The sequence below is a fragment of the Aotus nancymaae genome, unplaced genomic scaffold (assembly GCF_030222135.1).
Source record: "Aotus nancymaae isolate 86718 unplaced genomic scaffold, 86718_ANA_hifiasm-v0.15.2.pri h1tg000029l, whole genome shotgun sequence".
NCBI classification, from domain to species: Eukaryota; Metazoa; Chordata; class Mammalia; order Primates; family Aotidae; genus Aotus; species Aotus nancymaae.
The window spans coordinates 60,485,191-60,507,947 of NW_026988442.1; the positions used below are offsets into that span (position 1 = coordinate 60,485,191).

At 39.1% G+C, this 22,757-nt stretch overlaps 1 protein-coding gene across 22 annotated transcripts in view; it reads left to right on the forward strand.

Moving 5' to 3' along the window:
- The window catches only part of NEB (nebulin), a 217,142-nt gene that overhangs the window by 109,157 nt on the left and 85,228 nt on the right, over nucleotides 1-22,757 (forward strand). For all 22 annotated transcript variants that reach the window (XM_064382783.1, XM_064382770.1, XM_064382772.1 and 19 more), the window contains exons 74-90: nucleotides 640-843; nucleotides 1,319-1,423; nucleotides 2,673-2,780; nucleotides 4,201-4,512; nucleotides 5,574-5,777; nucleotides 7,113-7,217; nucleotides 7,360-7,467; nucleotides 7,860-8,171; nucleotides 8,886-9,089; nucleotides 10,156-10,260; nucleotides 11,039-11,146; nucleotides 12,859-13,170; nucleotides 13,942-14,145; nucleotides 15,131-15,235; nucleotides 15,810-15,917; nucleotides 17,399-17,710; nucleotides 22,247-22,450. In XM_064382783.1, coding sequence (XP_064238853.1) covers nucleotides 640-843; nucleotides 1,319-1,423; nucleotides 2,673-2,780; nucleotides 4,201-4,512; nucleotides 5,574-5,777; nucleotides 7,113-7,217; nucleotides 7,360-7,467; nucleotides 7,860-8,171; nucleotides 8,886-9,089; nucleotides 10,156-10,260; nucleotides 11,039-11,146; nucleotides 12,859-13,170; nucleotides 13,942-14,145; nucleotides 15,131-15,235; nucleotides 15,810-15,917; nucleotides 17,399-17,710; nucleotides 22,247-22,450 — 3,120 coding nt within the window. The remainder of the gene's footprint in view (nucleotides 1-639; nucleotides 844-1,318; nucleotides 1,424-2,672; nucleotides 2,781-4,200; nucleotides 4,513-5,573; nucleotides 5,778-7,112; nucleotides 7,218-7,359; nucleotides 7,468-7,859; nucleotides 8,172-8,885; nucleotides 9,090-10,155; nucleotides 10,261-11,038; nucleotides 11,147-12,858; nucleotides 13,171-13,941; nucleotides 14,146-15,130; nucleotides 15,236-15,809; nucleotides 15,918-17,398; nucleotides 17,711-22,246; nucleotides 22,451-22,757) is intronic.

Below are 22,757 nucleotides of genomic sequence, written 5' to 3' on the forward strand. Positions count from 1 at the left end.
TAGTATGGAGATAGTAAGAGGGAAAGCATATTATGCTAAGTTATTTTAATTTACATTTTATACCTACTACTGGGAAAATTCTGTCATTCATATGTTTTTTAAAACCAGTCCAGTCATCTAATACTTATTCATCATGTCCTATTGAGAGTAAAATAAAATGAATAATTAGGTAAATACCAAACATCTCTCTGCAACATCACATTTCCTTTATACATTTGAAATTTTGTGATTTTTGAAGATGGAAATAACAGTGAGAATTTTTTTATTGCAGTACTCACACATCATCAGTCTGAGTATGTGGTTTTATTTAGAGCTATTAGAATACATTTTTCAAGGCTAAGAAAGCCCGCTCCTGTTTAAAAATATTGTAATACTCTCATGGGCAGGACCGTGTCTTTTACTTTAAAAAAACCATTCTTGGTGTACTCCTCTGTACCCAAAAAATGCTCAGGAAAAAAATACGCTTAGGATTCAATAATGTGTGTAGTGTTAGGATTCAATAATGTGTGTAGTGAGTGACTGACTATGCTGGGAATCTTATCTATTCAGTACTTTTGTATTTCTCTAGGGTAACCCATTTTGTAACTATGAATTTGAAATGCTAATTAATAAATGTGTTTCTTATCTGTTCATCTGCAGAATTTGTATAAGTCAGACCTTGAATGGATGAAAGGCATTGGCTGGGTTCCAATTGGTTCCTTGGAAGTTGTTAGGGCCAAGAGAGCTGCAGAAATACTTAGTGATAATATCTACCGTCAGCCTCCAGACACACTGAAATTTACCAGTGTAACGGACACTCCGGAGCAGGTGCTGGCAAAAAGCAATGCTATAAACATGAATAAGGTGAGTCTTCGATCCTCACTGTTAGATAACGAAAGTTACCATAGAACATTGTAAAAATTCTGAGCATTATTGCATTTTAAAGATTATAATAAGAATCACGATACCTTTTAAAATGATTTTTTCCACTATAATGCCATAGTTACTTAGTGATACCTCAAAATATTAAACCAATGTTAAAAGTACTGTGTGCTTCTGATTGGAATAGTAGGTTGTTAAAAAAAATAATGTGTGCTATAACTCTTTCCTAGAAATTATTTTAAATACTTCAATCCTATTATACTTTTCATAACTGACAAGCCCTTTAACAGTTAAAGTATTAGACTCATGAAGGAGTTTTAATAAGAAACAAAGGTAAGGAATTCATGCAGCTTTAATAATTTTATTTCTATATTGAATACAAGAGACATGACTGGCACATAATCAGAAGAATAAAGTCTGTGAACACCAAAATATTTTTTCTGATTTTTTTATGTAGCGCTTGTATACTGAAGCCTGGGACAATGACAAGAAAACTATTCATGTCATGCCTGATACACCAGAAATCATGTTAGCCAAACTCAACCGAATAAACTACAGTGATGTGAGTAAACTGTTGATCTTGGAATGAACAGAAAGGAGAAAATGAACTATTGTAGCCGTTTTCTTAGGAAAATGTTTTGACTAATTTATTACACGTATTCCAAACTACCATTTTCAGTAGAAGAAACAATTCTCACTTGATTCAATTTTAAGCTTTGTGGTGGGTCCACAAAGTAGGCTACCACTTTATTAACGGGCTCTCAGGAACTGAATGATTATGAATAAATATTCCCGTAGGAATTATACTTTTAATGCCTCCCTCTACAGGTCAGTGTGGATAGCAAGTCATTATTTTTTTCAGCAGCTAGCGAGCAGGCAAGGAGTGGGTTGGAATCTGTTGAGTTAGTAAGCTGCATATTATTTTGCTGCTTCAGTAGGCTCTGATAATCATTCGATGTTAACTTGCAAACATTTTTCCAGGCATCTCTCCCCAAACTAACATTTTCATAAGGGGAATGATCCTGAAATCCCAGTCCACAAATGGATCATTGTCTAATAGTCCACAGCAAAATAAGAAAAAATAAGCACAAGGCATTGTTTTTCATAAAACTAAATGATTACATTTTAAAATATTGTCCTTCTTTAGTATTAAGATGGCCTGTCTTTTATATTATGATGACAATAATAAATAGCGTTTTGTTTTGTTCTGTTTTTGTTTTCTTTTGTTTGAGACATAGTTTCACTCTGTCACCCAGACTAGAGTGTAGTGGCACAATTTTGGCTCACTGCAACCTCTGCCTCCTAAGTTCAAGCAATTCTTCTGCCTCAGCCTCCTGAGTAGCTGGGATTACAGGTGCATACCACCATGCCCAGCTAATTTTTGTATTTTTAGTGGAGACAGGGTTTCACCATGTTAGCCAGGCTAGTCTCTTCTCAAACTCATGACCTCAAGTGATCTCCCACCTCGGCCTCCCAAAGTGCTGGGATTACAAGTGTGAGCCACCACGCGTGGCCAATAAATAATTTTTTTTACATCTGTTTGTTTGGCAAATAAAATTTTGTCAACCAAATGTTGACATTTTTCCCCTACATTTTTTGTTGAAATTTGCAAGTCAATAAAAATCCCAAAGTTTGGAACATTTGCCTTAAAAATCCTTAAGCACCCATGAGACAAAGCTATCTATAAACCCATCCTAATGCTTGACTTTGTGGATTATGTCTGTAGTTTAAATGAGGACAGAGAAAATATAATAATAAACAGATTCATTTTTTATGGAAGGAGTAATGAATAATTACTTTCTTTTCTACAGAAACTCTATAAACTTGCTTTGGAAGAGTCCAGAAAGGAAGGTTATGACTTGCGTCTGGATGCCATTCCAATCCAAGCAGCCAAGGCTTCAAGAGATATTGCTAGCGATGTAAGTGGATGTTTTTGGAAAAGACGTTTCTTACTCAAAGATGTTGAGAAACAAAAGCTTTTAGAGTTTTTCTTGCCAGAAATTTAGTTACCCCTACAAGTCTCAATTCCCTTTAGTGATTTTCCCATATACAGAATTATAAATGGAAAAAAGAAAAGCACGAAATTCTAGACCCGATATACCTGTCAGTCAATCAAAAATAGAGACATAGTATTTTTAAAAGAGTTTTTTATGGACACCAAAAATGGATTCATATTTTTGAGCCTCAGAAATTGGATACTCTGTCTCCAAAAAGAAAAAAATAGGAAATTGAGCAGCAGTTGACCTAGATGTTTGTGAAGTTAAAGGGATTAAATTAATCCCTTTAAATAATATGTGGGAAACAGCCAATATACATGTAAATTCTTCCTTACTACTTCTGTCTATTCTGGCGTGAAAAGAAAACTAGATGGATATGTTTTAGAGATTTGTTTTGTCCTTTGTAACTCCAAATTAGTGAGATGTCCCTCACTGGACACAGGAACAGATGGTGAAGTAAGCAAAGCTTTTTCTCAGCACCCACTTGCCTCTTCTCTACTCCTTTTCTTCACATGCGAAACACCTCCTAAGGGTGCCTAGTGTCCTCATTCTGCAACAAGCCTACTTAGGACTCAAATCCAGACATCTCCTCCTCTGGAAGGGCCTCATGCCTTACATATATGCTTCATTCCTTCTGTAAACCAAAAACTATCTGAGACAGATCTCAATCAATTTAGAAGTTCATTTTGCCAAGGTTCAGGATACACACCCTATTATCAAAACTTTTCTTGCTGTTAAGCGGGAGAAGCCCACACCATAATCGTTTCATGGTGAAATGCACCATAATGTGTTATTCTTGAATCTTAAAGGTAGATAAACTGACTCACAGTAAAAGCTCAGTGATGTTGACAGGCTAATAAGGGGGCCATTTCCTGGCGGCACATAAACTCCATCAAATGTAACACATATCCTTGACTGAGATGTCTATTATAAGTTCTAATAAGAGAAATATTCTAAAATATTCTTAATATCAAACAGTTTTGGGAAAACAACCATGTCTTTATGTAGATGCTCCATTAGATTGTATAATATATTTACCTCTACTTGTTAAGGAATCAAATGTAAACTAAGTAATGTAGTATAATGAGGAAGAAAATATTAAGAACAAGAAGCTCTTCATTCTAGGCTCATGCTGCCACCTGCTTGTGGTGTGACTGTACACATCACTAAACCCCTGCTAGGTTCAGATTTTGACTTTTAAAAATAGAGTTGATGGTATTCACCTTTCCCCTTTGCAATAGTGATGGGGACAAGAAAAAGAAACAATGTGTGTGTGAACCTATGAAACGTGAGTATATAAGATGTTCTTGTCATTAGACTCATATCTCTTTTCTTTTTTTAGTACAAGTACAAGGAAGGCTACCGCAAACAGCTCGGCCACCACATTGGGGCCCGGAACATTAAGGATGACCCCAAGATGTTGTGGTCCATCCATGCAGCCAAGATCCAGAGTGACAGGGAGTACAAGAAGGACTTTGAGAAGTGGAAGACCAAGTTCAGCAGCCCAGTGGACATGCTGGGGGTGGTGCTGGCCAAGAAGTGCCAGATCCTCGTAAGCGACATAGACTACAAGCACCCCCTGCATGAATGGACCTGCCTGCCTGATCAGAATGATGTCATTCAAGCTCGGAAGGCCTATGACCTGCAGAGTGATGTGAGTGGCTCTAACAATCTTTAGTCAAGGTTTAGAAAAGCATTCTAACTCTTTTGTGCCATAGAATCTTTCCACAGTCTGGTGAAACCTACAGACAGCTCTTTAGGATAATATTCTGAAATGCACAAAATAAAATATGTATTTAGTTTCAAACAAAACCAATCATATTGAAATATCATTATCAAAGTATTAAACCAAACCTGTAATGTGCTTTTTATTAATACATTAAGTAAAAAGTTCTAGCAGTGACTGTAATAACTAATTTCAAAGAAGTGATAAGCATAAATATTTCAAGACATCAGCAACAACTCTCTTTATTAGTCTGTTCTCACATTGCTGTAAAGAACTACGTGAGGCTGGGTAATTTATGAAGAAAAGAGGTTTAATTGACTCACAGTTCCATGGGATGTTCCAGAAGCATGGCTGGGAGGCCTCAGGAAACTTATAATCATGGTGGAAGGTGAAGGGGAAGCAGGCACATCTTCACATGGCAGAGCAGGAGAGAGAGAGCAAAGGGGGATGTGCTACACACTTTTAAACACCCAGATCTCATGAGAACTCACTCTCACAAGAACAGCAAGGGGAAGTCAACCCCCATGATCCAATCACCTCCCACCAGGCCCCTCATCCAACATTGAGGTTTACAATTCAACTTGAGATCTGGATGAAGATGCAGAACCAAACTGTATCAAACTATAATAGGACATAAAAAGATCTGAGATTTCTATAGCTGACAAAGTCAGGTGTAGTAGCAATACTACTGTAATCTATTGCTTATACTTATAATGATTGAAATGCTATATTTCAGTTACAGGTTAATGAAAATGAGGATGTTATATATTTTTTCTATCCAAGTTCACTGATGCCAGGTTAAGAATTCCTGTTTTAAATAACCTAATCTTCCAAATGAATTGATTGCATTATAATTATGTGTCTAACTCATAGGACATATTATAACTTTTGAATGGAAATTTAAAAATGGATTATACATATTGAGACAATTTTTCTAAGAAACTTGAAAACAGTTACTCTATAAATATTTAACATTATTTCATTTTCAGGCTATTTACAAATCTGATCTTGAGTGGATGAGAGGCATCGGATGGGTTCCCATTGGCTCTGTAGAGGTTGAGAAGGTGAAGAGAGCTGGAGAAATTCTAAGTGAAAGGAAGTACCGCCAGCCTGCAGACCAGCTCAAATTCACATGCATTACAGACACTCCAGAAATTGTCCTCGCAAAGAATAACGCCCTGACCATGAGCAAGGTGAGTCTCCAGCTGTTTCCTGTTGCCAGAAACATACCTTCCACAGATTTGGTTCATAAAGCAGGAAATTCTCTAAGGGTCCCCTGAGAAAGGAGATGTCTTCGGCCTGATTCTCATGTAGGCCTTTAACAGAGAATCTGCTTGAATTCAAGGTGACCCTGTATGCTCTTTCAACACCCTGCCCCCTAATTCTCTATGTGCATGTGGGAACAGAGCCTGGGGTGATTCCCCTGGAGTGATGCACCCACTCTTCTGAGCAGTGACCTGGAGACATCACAAATACATTACCTTTCCTTGCACATTCTCCTAGGCAGAGCAGACTCAGGTCATTGATGTGTCTTTAGCCATCTGGTAAGGAATATAAGCCATTTACATTTCACTCTGAGTGCTGTGAAACACATACTGTTTCATAACAGTGCTGGTATATATTAAAATTGGTTGCTGGGTTTGCTCCTCCACATTAGGTTACGGAAATACACTTTTGAAATCTAGCTGCTACTTCTGCTTTCAGTTTTATTACACAAGATAGATGATCATTTGTTTCATCCAAAGTTCTATCAGTCTATTTATTTTTATCCAATGAGTCAGCCCTTAGTATGCATATTTTAGATTGACTTGAACTTGAATTCTCCCTCACCTGCCTGGCAGCCTTCCAGTCATTAGGCTAGTACAACTGAGTGCTCAGTGCAGAATATGAAAGTGGCTTCAGACAGCAAACTCTAGAGTTTGGGGTATACGACTCTAGAAACTCTTTTATACCACATCCATCGACAGCAATCACAATGATAACAGCAATAGGAATCACCAGAAAAATAGCTGAGTATCTGCTATGACTTGGCCATTTTATATATGTTATGGATCATCTTCAGAAAATACTCAATAAAAAAGAATGATTACCCCCCTCTCAGAAAGGAGGAATGTGAGGAGTATCTCTGATACCTTTCTCAAGATCACACAGCTTGGAAATAGTAGAGTTGGGTTTGCAATTGGGATGGACTCTGAAGTCTAGGGATTTCTACTGTCTCATAGTTCTATAACTGAGCTCCATCTCTGGATGTCTGAATAAGCTTGTGATTCACTGGATGAAAAGAATTAATAATAGCCACCATTATATTGCTTCATATTAATTATGAAACCATTATACAGCTATTTAAATATTGTTATGTTTTATTTTCCCCATGACCCTTTTGCTTCCCTCACCTCCCAAAAGCACTAGAAGGAGCTATTTTATAGTTAAATGTGAGTTAAATTTGTTAACAACTGTAATGATGTGATTGGCTTTAAGAAAAGCTCTTACTCTCCCTCTCCCCCACCCCACCCCACCCTGCCCTGCAGCATTTATACACAGAAGCTTGGGATGCTGACAAAGCCTCCATCCATGTGATGCCAGACACCCCAGAAATCCTGCTGGCCAAGAGCAATTCTGCCAATATCAGCCAAGTAAGAGATTTCCTAATCGTTGCTTAAACCTTTCTAAGAATAATTAAAATGCTTTTTCCACCTTAACAATTTCATTTCTGGAATTGGCCTATTACCTTCCTCAAACGCTTTTATTTTCTGTCATCTATTATCTCTTCCCTAGAAACTTTACACCAAGGGATGGGATGAATCAAAGATGAAGGACTATGATCTGAGAGCTGATGCTATTTCCATCAAAAGTGCCAAGGCCTCCAGGGACATTGCCAGTGACGTGAGTACTTTCCATCTAACTCTCTGTGGTCTCCACCAAGCTGAACAACCCAGAGGGTGGCTGGCAGACCACACTCTATAGTTACTGCCACGTGTACCTTCCAGTCCTAGCTTCTACCTCCCAAGACCTTTCCCTTTGTTGTTACAGAGAATAAAAATACATTTTGCCATTATAGTTAGAGTTACTGCAGGAAAAGTTTCCACCAATGAAGGTACATGATTACATTATAATTATTTTTATAATGATATAAAACATCACTTTTAAAAGTAATAGTTCAGAGATGCCAAAATGTTTGTAATATAAAATTCTTGTCCATATCATGTTACCTGTAATTGTCAGCATGAGCATGGTTTTAAAATGGGATGTCTACACTTGTATTTCTGGCATTTTAGTACAAATACAAGGAAGCCTATGAGAAACAGAAAGGCCACCACATTGGAGCCCAGAGCATTGAAGATGATCCCAAGATTATGTGTGCCATACATGCAGGAAAAATTCAAAGTGAAAGGGAGTACAAGAAGGAATTCCAGAAGTGGAAGACCAAGTTCTCTAGCCCTGTGGACATGCTGGGCATCTTGCTGGCCAAGAAATGTCAGACGCTGGTCAGTGACATTGATTATCGCAATTACCTGCATTACTGGACATGCATGCCTGATCAAAACGACATTATCCAAGCAAAGAAGGCCTATGACCTGCAGAGTGATGTACGTAAAATGAATTTTGGGAAAGGGGGAAGGGGAAGATGTAGATTTGTTAATTGTCCTATCAGTGCCACTGTGGACAAGCCCCTGGGCTGTGTACTGAACGAACCTGAGGGCAGGGTTGGGGGGGTACCATTTACATTGTTTAATATAAAATCCATCTTTAGTAGTTGCGTTGTGAGAAGCAAAAATAGAGATGACATGAGGTCATCTCTATTAGTGAGGTCATGTCCTTTATTCCCCAGCCTAGTTTAGACTTTTTTTTTCCATGTCGTTTGTAGCTTCTGGCAATGAAAATATATTTCAGACAGATATAAATCATCTGAATGTTTTTAAAAGAATTGCTACTATTATGCTAGACCCAAAACACTAAACAGCATTTCCTTGGATCAATTATCACAGGATTAAAATGGAATTTGATTCAGCAAAATTTCCCTTAAAAATTTTCAATTAAAAATTTTTGGAAATATCAACTATATCATGGAATGCAGCATTATTACTATATATTATTATTCATGGCTAGTATAAATAATTATGTTTTTACAAATTACTTCTGTCATCAATATTAAAAACCCTGAATCATGTGAGATCTCAGGTCTTACTTTTTGGAAGTGCAATCTCCGCTTATCCTCCCTTCAACCCCATGTGCTTTATTTTTCAGCTAAGGGGTAGTATGTCTAACACTTGAAATGGTATTTTTGTCTGATATCTTTATAGAATGTATATAAGGCAGACCTGGAGTGGATGCGTGGCATCGGTTGGATGCCAGAAGGCTCAGTGGAAATGAACAGAGTGAAGGTTGCTCAAGACCTCCTGAATGAAAGACTATATAGGACACGTCCAGAAGCTTTGTCATTCACCAGCATTGTCGACACTCCAGAAGTTGTCCTGGCAAAAGCCAATTCTCTGCAAATAAGTGAGGTAAGAACCATCCTACTATCAAGCTTTCCTGGTTCTGGATTCTTTTTTCTGATGATACCACCCAAACTGAGCATGTAGACTAGACTTCTTCAAAGAATTTTAGTGAGAGGAGCAACTCTAAGAATGTCTTCACTAGTTCATGCCTTGTAATCCCAGTGCTTTGCGGCAGATCACGAGGTCAGAAGATCGAGACCATCCTGGCCAACATGGTGAAACCCGTCTCTGCTAAAAATACAAAAATTAGCTGGGCGTGGTGGTGCGTGCCTATAATTGCAGCTAATTGAGAGGCTGAGGCAAGAGAATCACTTAAACCAGGAGTCAGACACTGCAGTGAGCCAAGATCGTGCCACTGCACTCCAGCCTCGTGACATAGCAAGACTTTGAAAAAAAAAAAAAAAAAGAATGTCTTCACTAGTGAAGATACGTTGAAAATAAAACTCTGACAAACACCAACATGGCTTTTTTTCTACCACACATATACACTTTGAAGCACTGCAATAAAAATGTCACTCCATGACAGGAACACAAATATTTGTTGACTTCATATTAAATACTAAGACATGTAGTGTCATGCTACATAATAAATAATATAACATTGTATCAGTCCAGATTCTCTAGAGAAACAGAACCAATAGGATATGTGTGTGTATGTTTGTATACACACACACACACACACAGAGATAGACTTTAAGAAATTGGCTCATGAGATAGTACAGGCTGGCAAGTCCAGAGTCTGCAGGGTAGGCCAGCAGGCTGGAGACTGAGGGCTGTGTTGCAATTCAAGCCCAAAGACCATCTGCTGGGGAGGTTCATTTTGTCTATCAAGGTCTTCAACTAATTAGATGAGGCTCACCCACATCTGATTTAAATGTTAACTTCATTTTAACGATACTATCACAGAAACACCTAAAATAATGTTAGACTAAATATCTGGGTACTGTGCCCCAGCCAAGTTGACACATAAAATTAACTATTACAAACATATGTAAAAGCGTTTTTCCAGATTGAATAGTTGCTAAGGCTTAATGTTTCAGATATTGATTTCCTATTTCCCTTCTCTCCACAGAAACTGTATCAAGAAGCCTGGAATAAAGATAAAGCCAACATCAGCATTCCTTCTGATACTCCGGTGATGCTGCAGGCCCAAATCAATGCCTTGCAAATCAGCAATGTAAGTGGCATGAACATGAAGTGCAAAAGCCTTTATGGGCAATATCTGTCTGCTCATGGAGTGTGTTGTAACAGACAAATTACCTACCTTGGAATGTTTGTGGCTTTTGGTGCTAGACATTTTCTCTGGAACTACCAGTCCCAGTGCAATACGAATGGAATTTCTCTCTTTTAAATGTGTGGTTAGATACATGGCTGAGTGCCTAGACAGCAGGAGTTGGAACACCTGAATCCTTCTGGTGCCCTCCTTCACTCTTAACAGTCTCTGTTATCATCTTGGGTTTTTTAATTGATCCAGGACTTTTTCATTTGACATTTCAAGGCCATAGGAAAGACAAAAGACCATTTTTAAATTACATCCAAACAGTAGGTGATGTATGATATCTATGTCACAACGCTTTAGCAGAAACTTCTGAAAAGTCAAAGGGCAAAACTGGGGGTAGAAAAATCTTATCAGATCCTCTCTGGTACCTTGATAAAGTTCTCTGGCTTTCCCATTGATCCTTAGGTTCCATGTACTTGCAGTGGGATATTTTCAAATGCATACCATATTGTAATGGATGTAAATATTCAAACATTAATAGAGTTTGGCGTTTAGCTTTAAAATTTTAACCAGAAGCATCCTATACACCACAAAGGAAATAGCCAACAATTAAAAGAACCCAGAAATGAATGCTTTGTTCTTATACTGACTATATTATGAATTATATTATCATATATTTGAGTATATTTGCCTATTTTCCCATTCGTGTAAACAAACCTATATTTTCCCTCTATAGAAACTCTACCAAAAAGACTGGAACGAGGCCAAGCAGAAAGGCTACGACATAAGGGCAGACGCCATTGAAATCAAGCACGCCAAAGCCTCCAGAGAAATTGCCAGTGAGGTATGCTTCCTTCTGTTTCCTTGTAGTTTTTCTCCTCTATAAAGCAAGCAGGAAGACTATTTTTCAAGAATTTTGTGTTTAAAAAAAAATCTGTGCAAATAATTGCACCTCATCCTGTGCTAGAAGCTTTCTCTACTTGAAAATATTAAAGTGGAATGGAAAACATTAAAGTTAGCATAGATGAGGTATATGTATAAACTTACTTTGATGCTGTTACAAAGTAGAAATAAAACATTATGAAGAGTCTGTATGAAATTCTTGGGAAAATTCAGGACCCAATACAATGTCATTTTGTCCCTAAAATATTTCTAACATTCTCCACAAATGTAAACCACAGATAATAGTTTCACATAAGACTTAAGACTGATATCACATTTATATACAAGATTTTATACTGGAGGCTTATGTAGAATACTCTTAGTAATCTTTTGAAGTTCATTTAATTCTAAGTTTAAAACTTACTAGTGGTCAAAATAATTATGCTACTTGTGGGCATGGTGGCTCACGCCTGCAATCCCAGCACTTCGTGAGGCTGAGGTGGGCGGATCACCTCAGGTCAGGAGTCCAAGACCAACCTGGCCAACATGGTAAAACCCCGTCTCTGCAAAAAAAAAAGTTAGCTGGGTGCGGTGGCGGGAGCCTGTAATATAAGCTACTTGGGAGGCTGAGGCAGGAGAATGGCTTGAACCTGGGAGGCGGAGGGTGCAGTGAGCAGAGATCGTGCCATTGCACTCCAGCCTGGGCAACAAGAGTGAAACTGCGTCGCAAAAAAATAAAAATAAAATAGTTATGCTACCAAATCCACCCTCCCCACAGCTCCAACTCTTTAAGCCACCTTGTTCCCTTTATCTGAGTTCTTCTCTGCTTTTTGTCTCATGTATCCAGTTGTTTCTTCCTCCTTATTCTTCATTTTTGCATAACCATAGCTGGTCCACATTATCACATTACCCCCTGCTTCATTCCCAGTTTTCTCTCTCTCTGTTCAAACTTGCCTATGTTATCCAAACATAGGAAAGAAGCAGAAAGCGTCTTATACTAGTCCTAAGACACTCATCAGACAGAAACTCTTGTCCACAGAACATTTGTTGTTATCTTCTGATTCAAGCCAAAAATCTTGCTTTCCATCCTTGAAACATGCATCTTTCTTACCTGTTTCCAAAACCATGCACATATGACCTCTCCCCACCTAAGGTTCCTTCAGTACTTTTAGGAGATCATTTGACCTAATGTTGCACTTGTCAGGGAAAGTTGGTGATGGAGATTATTACGTGTGCCTTGTTTTCCCCATCTGGAATATATGTTCATAATAGTATCTACCTCATAGACACATTGTGAGGATTAATTGTGACTGTAATTGCCACTAGTCAATGATTTTTGACCAAAAAACATGGTAGTTTCATATGGATCTACCCAACACATGTGAAGTAGTCGTAATAGTGTCTGGCATAGAGTAATTACTTAGTAAATGTTAGCTGTTGTTTTTATTACTCTTGTTCACCATACCATCTCCCTCCTGATTTACTCATGTCCTCTGTGAAACTACCTAAAATAGTATTACCTAACTTCTTTAAAGTGAACTGAAATATGTAACGACTACCAGTGTTGAGCCAATTTATACCAAGGCTAAGAAAACATTCTGAAACCATTTAAAGAAGTCCCTCTTAATACCTTATTTCCATATGTATTTTTTATCTGATTTCTTACAACTTTAGTACAAATACAAAGAAGGTTATCGTAAGCAACTGGGCCACCACGTGGGTTTCCGCACCCTACAAGATGACCCCAAGTTGGTATGGTCTATACATGCTGCCAAGATCCAGAGTGACAGAGAATATAAGAAAGCTTATGAGAAGTCTAAAGGAATTTACAACACACCGTTGGACATGATGTCAATTGTTCAAGCCAAGAAATGCCAGGTCCTAGTTAGCGATATTGATTATCGCAATTATCTGCACCAGTGGACATGTCTGCCAGATCAGAATGATGTGATCCAGGCCAGGAAAGCCTACGACCTGCAGAGCGATGTGAGTATATTGTCACTAGAACCAGGGAGATGTGTATTTGTGTGTTTAATCCCGGTGCATTCCCCAGAGGCATAATCTAAATGATAATCTTAATAGAATCTAACATTCTGTACAGTTTATGGTAGCAGAGTTTTCCCCAAACATTTCTATCTTATAGAGGACTCCTTCTTATGGTAGCGGGACCTTATTCACCAAGATGAAAATCAGTCTCTTATTCTATGTAATTAGGTAGAAAATTTCAGTTGCAGCTGCTCTGAGCCATTACCTTTGCAAGATCAGATGTATATTTCAGAAGTAGATGTAAGTATAAGGAAATGTTGGATTTCATGTTTACTTGACACAGAAAGAAAAAGAGAGAGATAGAGGGCAGGGTAGATATAGATATAGGTATGTATGTTTTTTTCTCATTATGCATACATCTAAGGCTCTTTTCCTCCTAAAATCCTACTGATGTTATTCCCAGTGGTATATGAAAGGCAGACTTCAAGTGGTGAGTGTAGAAACTAATCCAGGTATACAAAGTTAGGTGTCATTGCTGGTTGTCATTTCACCAAGTGTCACTTGTGAGTGAGCCCTGTTCCAATTCCTGCAGGATACTCTAAACTTCTCTCATGTGTGCCAAAAAAATATTAACATTTAGTGTTGATCCTTGAGTTTTATGAGATTAGCCACCTAACTGATTTAAATAGAGGTGATGTGTGGTTTGCAAGCATCAAACTCTTATGGGCAACTGTGACCCTTCCCCACTCTGTGTTTCTCTCCTTCATGTAGAACTTGTACAAATCAGACCTGGAATGGATGAAGGGTATCGGATGGTTGCCAGAGGGTTCTGTGGAAGTGATGAGAGTGAAGAATGCCCAGAATCTCTTGAATGAAAGGTTGTATCGTATAAAGCCAGAGGCCCTCAAATTCACCAGCATTGTTGACACCCCGGAAGTAATCCAGGCAAAGATCAATGCTGTCCAGATCAGTGAGGTAAGCCAGGTGGATGATGTTTTCAGACAAACTGACTCCTCAGTCAAGAAGAATTATAAATGTGAACTTTAGACTCTTCATGTCAGCGTCAAGGTCTGAAACACGCATGTATCTAGATAGATCTCTGTGTAGTGAGTCTGTTAGCACCTCTGTATTTCATTTGCTTTGATAAGTCTTTGGTCAATGCACATGTGGTGAGCATCTTCATGTTCTGCACACCCTGATATACACTTTGATCACATATAGAGAGCCAGACCATAATACAGGCCCACCACTTAGTACTATAATCACAAAATTGCCACTTTTTTATTGCTTGAAATAGGTTGAGAAGTCTAGGGACAACCCTAATATTAGACATTATGGCAGTTATTTGTACCAAAAAAAGCTATGTCCTGCTTAGCAATGGGGATTATCAAAGCTATCTGTAATGTGTACTTACCTGTCAGATAATTAGATGTGAGTAAATGGAAAGGATAATTTTATTACTGTATTTCTGACTCATTTTAAATTTATGTTGTATCACACATGAATGTGTTCTTACTGAAGTCACTATTGGCACCTTTTAAATAAAAGTGCAAATGAGGCCAGGTGCAGTGGCTTAGGCCGGTAATCCCAGCACTTTGGGAGGCCAAGGCAGGAGGATCACTTGAGCCCCAGAGTTTGAGACCAGCCTGGGCAACATAGTGAGACCCATCTCTGTTTTTTAAAAAAATAATGCAAATGTAGACAATGTGATCTATGTTTATATCAGAGAACATCCAAAAAGAACTTTTCATTTCATTTATTATTTAAATATAAAATTAGGTTTACTTATTTAATCTTAAAATTTTTAAATTTACTTATAATGTTATTTAATTATAAAATTCAGTTACACTTTTATTCATCATCCATTTATTCAAGTATGTTTTATGACTTTATAATTTTGTTCATGTGGTAATTGACTTATTTACTAATCAGTCATCCCATTGTTTTTCATTTTTACCAGCCATTGTATCGCGATGCCTGGGAGAAAGAGAAGGCGAATGTGAATGTGCCAGCTGACACGCCCCTGATGCTGCAATCCAAAATCAATGCTCTGCAGATCAGCAATGTAAGACAGCACACATCATTTGCTTTTCAGAGTGCTCTCTGCTTAACCAAACCTTTTATCATATAGCCCAAAGGGAGTTTGGCAAAAGGCATTTCTTCCCATTCCTTTTATTTCTAGCTGTAAGCTAATGATAAGTAGCTGTGTGGGTCTGTGTCTGTCTATATAATGTACATCTCAATGTTTGTTGGAAGGAGAAACGGAATGGTTTCTCCAAAAACACAATGTAAAACTTACAGACATGTAGAGTAATATCTAGTTCTCATTTTTAGTGGGCCATCCATCATTGCTTTTTCCTTTTAAACGCCAAACAATATATATTTTTACTGGTTTTTTACATGATTTATTATCTCCAAAGTTTCCTACTTCAAAAAATATTTTTGGGAGAGAGCTTTACTAAATGTCATTAAAAATCTACTGAAATTCAAGCTCAATATGAAACCAGACTATTTTATAAATCTTAAGGAGAGATTAATGTTTAGTGTAACTGTTAATACCTGTTTTTAAACTCATCAGTAATGCTGACTCGGTAGCTCCCTCTTCAGATTGACTGTGGTATTGCACTCTCTGTTTGCAGAAACACTACCAGCAAGCTTGGGAAGATGTCAAGATGACTGGTTATGACCTGCGAGCAGATGCCATTGGGATCCAGCACGCCAAGGCTTCCAGGGATATTGCCAGTGATGTAAGAGCTCCTCCTTGCCTAACCGGAACAAACACTACCTAGTAGACACAGAGGGAGTTTAACTTAATGCCCTTTGAATTATATTTAAATAGAATTGGGTCATTGTTACTAGTACATTTTAAAATCCTAAATTCAAGAACAACTCTTACAATTTGAGAATCCTTTTGCATCTATGTTTGGTTCTACAACTCTCAGGTTTAAGCACAGATTTTGATTTTCTTTTCAGTATCTTCACAATGTCACTTGATTTACACATACTAAAAGGATTTAATTTCATAGTACAAAGAATTCTGTTGTTACTCAAAGTGTGGCCTGCGTACTACCAGTGGTTCCTGTAATAATTTTGTGTAGTATGTGCACAAGTATTTTTTAAAATAGTTATATGGTTGTTTTAATGTGTACTAGAAAAACACTTTTTTTCTCCATTTAGATAGGGTTATACATTTTTAAGTAAAATTTTAAAATAAGCTTATAATTAAAAACTATTTCAGGCTGGGTGCGGTGGCTTATGCCTGTAATCCCAGCACTTTGGGAGGCCAAGGTGGGTGGATCACTTGAGGTCAGGAGTTTGAGACCAGCCTGGCCAACATGGTAAAACCCTGTCTGTACTAAAAATACAAAAATTAGCTGGATGTGGTGGTGGGCACCTGTAATCTCAGCTACTTGGGAGGCTGAGACAAGAGAATTGTTTAAACCTGCGAGGCAGAGGTTGCAAGTGTGCCGAGATCATGCCACTGCTCTCCAGCCTGGGTGACAGAGCAAGACTCCATCTCAAAAAAAAAAGAAAAAAGAAAAAATATATTTCAATAAATAATTAATTTGATTTAAAGTAATAAGAAGTAAAATTGGTACTTGTGTGTGACAAAACATCTGAAGGTGGCCAGGCTATACTGGGAGATAATCCAGCAACAAGGTTCTTGCCTAAGAGGTGCCCTCAATGTTTTCACGCACATAGACACAGAAGACAAAACCAATATGTCAAAACTTATGGCTTGAATTTATTTATTTATTTATTTATTTATTTATTTATTTATTTATTTTGAGATGGAGTTTTGCTCTTGTTGCCCAGGCTGGAGTGCAGTGTCACGATCTTGACTCACTACAACCTCCGCCTCCCAGGTTCAAGCGATTCTCCTGCCTCAGCCTCCCGAGTAGCTGGGATTACAGGCATCCACCACCATGCCCGGCTAACTTTGTATTTTTAGTAGAGATGGGGTTTCGCCATGTTGGACAGGCTGGTTTTGAACTCCTGACCTCAAGTGATCCACCCGCCTCTGCCTCCCAAAGTGCTGGGATTACAGGCGTGAGCCACCACGCCCGGCTGTGGCTTGAATTTAAATAAAAACAGCATCCCCCGCTACCCCCGCAAAAAAAAAAAAAAAAAATGGTAAACTAAGGGAGATGGAGTTATTTTGATTAGGCTCTCTAGAAAAAGTGAGTTTGGAGTAACTACTCTTCTTTTCTCTGTTCACATCTACCAGTATCTGTACAAAACTGCTTATGAGAAACAGAAAGGCCATTACATTGGATGTCGCAATGCTAAGGAAGACCCTAAACTGGTTTGGGCAGCAAATGTGTTGAAGATGCAGAATGACAGGCTGTACAAAAAGGCCTACAACGACCACAAGGCCAAGATCTCCATCCCCGGGGACATGGTGTCCATCAACGCCGCCAAAGAAGGCCAGGCACTAGCAAGTGATGTGGACTATCGCCAGTACCTGCACCAGTGGTCCTGCTTTCCTGACCAGAATGATGTGATCCAAGCCAGGAAAGCCTACGACCTGCAGAGTGACGTAAGTGTGTCCCGCAGGAAACCAGTCCCCATTGCTTTGCCTGATGGCTCCTTCTAAAGCTCTGAAAACACAAGGTACTCCACTTTAGTATTTTATCAGAGTTATTGATGGCCTACCTATAGCCAGAAAGTTTTCATTTTCATTTTCACTGTTAAAGATGCTACCAGAATTTTGCTATAGATTTGTTAATGTATACTGTGTTTGCCCACGCACCCGCCCGCCCTCCTTCCCTTCCTTCCTTCCTTCTTTTTTGGAGTCTTGCTCTGTCACCCACACTGGAGTGCAGTGGCACAATCTCAGCTCACTGCAACCTCCACCTCCCAGATTCAAGTGATTTTCCTGCATCAGGTAGCTGGATTACAGGTGTGTGCCACCATGTCTGGCTAATTTTTGTATTTTTAGTAGAGACAGGTTTTTGCCATGTTGGCCAGGCTAGTCTCAAACTCCTAAACTCAGGTCATCCACCTGTCTCAGCCTCCCAAAGTGCTTTTTCTTTTTCTTTTTCTTTTTTTTTTTGAAATGAAGTCTCGCTCTGTCACCCAGGCTGGAGTTGAGTGGTGCAATCTTGGCTCACTGCAACCTCCGCCTCCCAGGTTCAAGCAATTCTCCTGCCTCTGCCTCCCAAGTAGCTGGGATTGCAAGTGTGCACCAACACGCCTGGCTAATTTTTTGTATTTTTAGTAGAGATGGGTTTCACCATGTTAGCCAGGTTGGTCTCAAATTCCTGACCTCGAGTGATTCACCTGCCTTGGCCTCCCAAAGTCCTGGGGCCTTTTCTTAAACATCAGAACATCCATGGTCCTTCAGCTATGTATTGAAGAAGGGCAGGACCATCTTTCTCAAACTTAATTTGAAAAGTTAGCAGACGGGCATGGTGGCTCACACCTTTGGGAGGCCGAGGTGGGCGGATCACGAGGTCAGGAGTTCAGGACAAGCCTGGCCAACATGGTGAAACCCCATCTCTACTAAAAATACCCAAAAATTAGCTGGGCATGGTGGTGCATGCCTGTAATCCCAGCTACGCAGGAGGCTGAGGCAGGAGAATTTCTTGAACCAGGCCCCAGGAGGTGGAGGTTGCAGTGAGCTGAGATCACACCACTGCACTCCAGCCTGGGCTACAGAATGAGACTGTCTACAAAAAAAAGAAAAGAAAAGAAAAGAAAAGTTAGCAGCATGCTCCAGAGCACTTGTAGTCTTTCATTAACTCACCTAAGGCATTTTTAGATTTACTCATATTTTCGGCCCCTTCAAACTTTTAAAAATGATGGATTCCAGAAGGTTATTTATTTCCTGTATAGAATGGATAACTTAAAAATTATCTGGCCTTGGTTCCCTTAAGCTTCTAGAGATACTTTTTTTTAAAATAATGAATGAGTTCATTACAGGAAAGCATGCTCATGCCTTTAAATGCATTGACAAGTAGTGGATTTAAGACAGTTTCTGGAGAAATATAGTCTCTTCATTAACCTGAACCACATTAGTGTATGGAGATACATACATCAATTAAGTTCTTAAAGAATAAGAAAGGGAAATTTCAGAATGTGTATGTAATTTTCATTGAAAATACCTTCTTTTGAATTTTAAGTATTCATCCTACTTTGAACATTAATACATATAATGTCATTTTATTAAGGTAGAAATGTTTCAACATTTTTTACTCATACTGTACTTTTCACCCGATATTTTTATCCTATTAACTAGCTATCAAAATACCATTTCTAAGCTGAGCAGCACTATTGCTTTTTTTTTAAAAAAAAAAAAAAAAAGGAGTCTCTGTCGCCCAGCCTGGAGTGCAATGGAGCAATCCTGGGTCACTGCACCTTCCACCTCCTGGTTCAAATGATTCCCCTGCCTCAGGCTCCTGAGTAGCTGGGACTACAGGCCCTTGTCACTGTGTCCAGCTAATTTTTTGTATTTTAGTAAAGATGGGGTTTCACCATGTTGGCCAGGCTAGTCTCAAACTCCTGACTTCAAGTGATCCACTCAACTCAGCCTCCCAGCGTTCTGGGATTACAGGCGTCAGCCACCATGCCTGGCCCACAATGGCTTTTTATAAAATGCATAACTGGTTTATTAGGTTTCTGCAGAGAAACAGAACCAATACAACGTAACGGGATTTATTTGTGTTACTGGCTTATGTGATTATGGAGGCTGAGAAGTCCTGCGATAGTCCATCTGTAAGCTGGAGAACCAGGCAAGTCCACACTGTAGCTTAGTCCAAGTCCAAAAGCCTGAGAACCAGACAAGCCAAGGGTAGAATTCTCGGTCTGTGGCCAAAAGCCTGAGAACCTGGGGGTCTACTGGTGTAAGTCCCAGATTCCAAAGGCTGGAGAGCCTGGAGTCCTGATGTCCAACAGCAGAAGAGGAAGGGTATCCCAGCTCCGGAAGAGAGAGAGAATTTGCCTTTTCTTTGCCTTCTTATTCTATCCAGACCCTCAGCCAGTTGAATGGTGCCCACCTACATTGGGTGAGAGTGGATCCTCCTCAGTCAGTCCACTGATTTAAATGCAAATCTCTTCCAGAAACACTGTCACAAACACATCCAGAAATAATGCTTTACCAGCCATATGGTAAGCTCGGCCAAGTTGATACCCGCATCACAAGCTGGGAGTGGTGGTGCACACCTGTAGTCCCAGCTACTGAGGAGGCTGAGGTGGGAGAATCGCTTGAGTCCGGCCTAAGCAACATAGCAAGACCCTGTTTCTAAATATTAAAAATAAAAAATTAAATGAACCATCACACTACTGTTTAAAATATAACAATTTTATCTCCTTAACCACTTTGCCTATATTTGAGGAAGCATGTTTAGATAACTAAGAATGTGAAAATCAAAATTCAAAGAGGAGGGCAATCTTAGAAAAAGAAAACTCAGTTAAGACCAAAATTGTGAAACTAGTGATCAAATTCTTAATCATCCTTTAAAAAAATGCTTATTGAACACACTTTGTGCCAGGCATGTGCTAAGCACTAAAGATACAATGGTGAATAAAGAAGAAGAAAAAACATGACTTAGGGCCGGGTGTGGTGGCTCACACCTGTAATCCCAGCACTTTGGGAGGCTGAGGTGGGTGGATCACAAGGTCTGGAGTTCAAGACCAACCTGGTCAACATGGTGAAACCCTGTCTCTACTAAAAATACAAAAATTAGCCAGGCGTGGCAGCATGTGCCTGTAATTCCAGCTGCTTAGGAGGCTGAGGCAGGAGAATCGCTTGAACTCGGGAGGTAGAGGTCACAGTGAACTGAGATTGCACCACTGCACTCCAGCCTGGGAGACAGAGTGAGACTCTGTAGCAAACACACACACACACAAATAATAATAATAATAATAATAATAATAATAATAATAAAAATTAAACAAAACAAAACAAAAAAAAAAACATGACACAGCTCCTGACTTTAGGGAGTTCACATTGATAACTGAGACCTAGATGTTCATTAAAGAATAAAAATGGAATGACTGAGAGTGATCCATGGCGCTATGAAGAGAGATCAAGAAAGTTCTTCTGAGAAGGCACCAATTTCACAGAGATATGAAAAAAGAATTAGGAGTCGGGTCAGTTAGGAGGACATGGGGCATTCCTTCAGGGTGACCAACATATGCAAAGAGGGCTGATGAGATTATAAATTGAAAGATAGGCTGTGTGATCAGGACACACAGGCCCATTGGAAGTGCAGATGACATGAGGCTGGAAGAACAGGTGGGGACTGCTGCCAGGCCATTCATCCCCTTCTAGTCTGTGTCAGGGATTTTGATCTTTATCCTATGACCAATGGGAAGACATAGAATAGGGGGAATGTTGTGACAGCTGATTTGAATTCTGAATTTTGAAAAGATCATTCTTGCTGCTGTGTGGAAAACTTACTAGAAAGCCCATTATTATTGCTTTAAAGTCCACTTTGGTTACGGTGTGATGACTGCCTAAACATTATTCAAAAGTCTTCCATGCATTCCCTCAAATGGAGAGTTGCTTCTGCATCACCTTGCCTTTTACAATGCACATGGGCACTTCCACACAGACCCTTGCCACAGAAAACCAAGCAAAATAAAATGCCTTTGTGCATTTAAAGTATTATGTTTGTAAGGCTAGTGCTCTGTTTTAATTATTGTTTGTGGAAGATAAAATATAAGAGTCTGGGTATGATGGCTCATGCCTGTAATCCCAGCACTTTGGGAGGCTGAGGTAGGCAGATTACCTGAGGTCAGGGGTTTGAGACCAGCCTGGCTAACATGGCAAAACCCCATCTCCACTTAAAAAAAAAATACAAAAATTAGCTGGGCATGGTGGCACATGCCTGTAGTCCCAGCCACTCAGGAGGCTAAGGCAGGAGAATCGCTTGAACTCAGGAGGCGGAGGTTGCAGTGAGCTGACATCATGCCACTGCACTCCAGCCTGGGTGGGTGACAGAATGAGACTCTGTCTCAAAAAAGAAAAAAAAAATTATGTATATACGTATATCATAAAAACCTTACTCATTTTACCACACACATATACAACAAAACACAAACCCTGCTTCTACCTGTGTTTCTTTCTCAGGCTCTCTACAAGGCTGACTTGGAGTGGTTGCGTGGCATTGGCTGGATGCCCCAAGGTTCTCCTGAAGTACTGAGAGTCAAAAATGCCCAGGAGATCCTTTGTGACAGTGTCTATCGGACGCCTGTGGTGAACCTTAAGTACACCAGTATTGTTGACACTCCTGAAGTGGTCCTCGCTAAAGCTAATGCTGAAAATATTAGTATAGTAAGTCAGTTTTTTTCTCTATTAAAATGAATTCATGCTATAAATAAATGAGAAATAATAAACCTAGTAATCTATTATAGAATAATAACATTGTTAATAACATAAATTTTATTAATACTGATAGTATTGTCTTGGTTTGCGTATTAATTTTAAGTAAAAACTCAAAGTGTTAATAAAAGGGAATAATAGCCTTATATCAAATCTGAGTAACTTATGTGAAAAGATTCCAGACATCTTTGCCCTAATATGAAAAGACTTTGGATCAGATCCGAAAGAAAATTTAAAAGTTGCGTACCGGGGCTAGTGA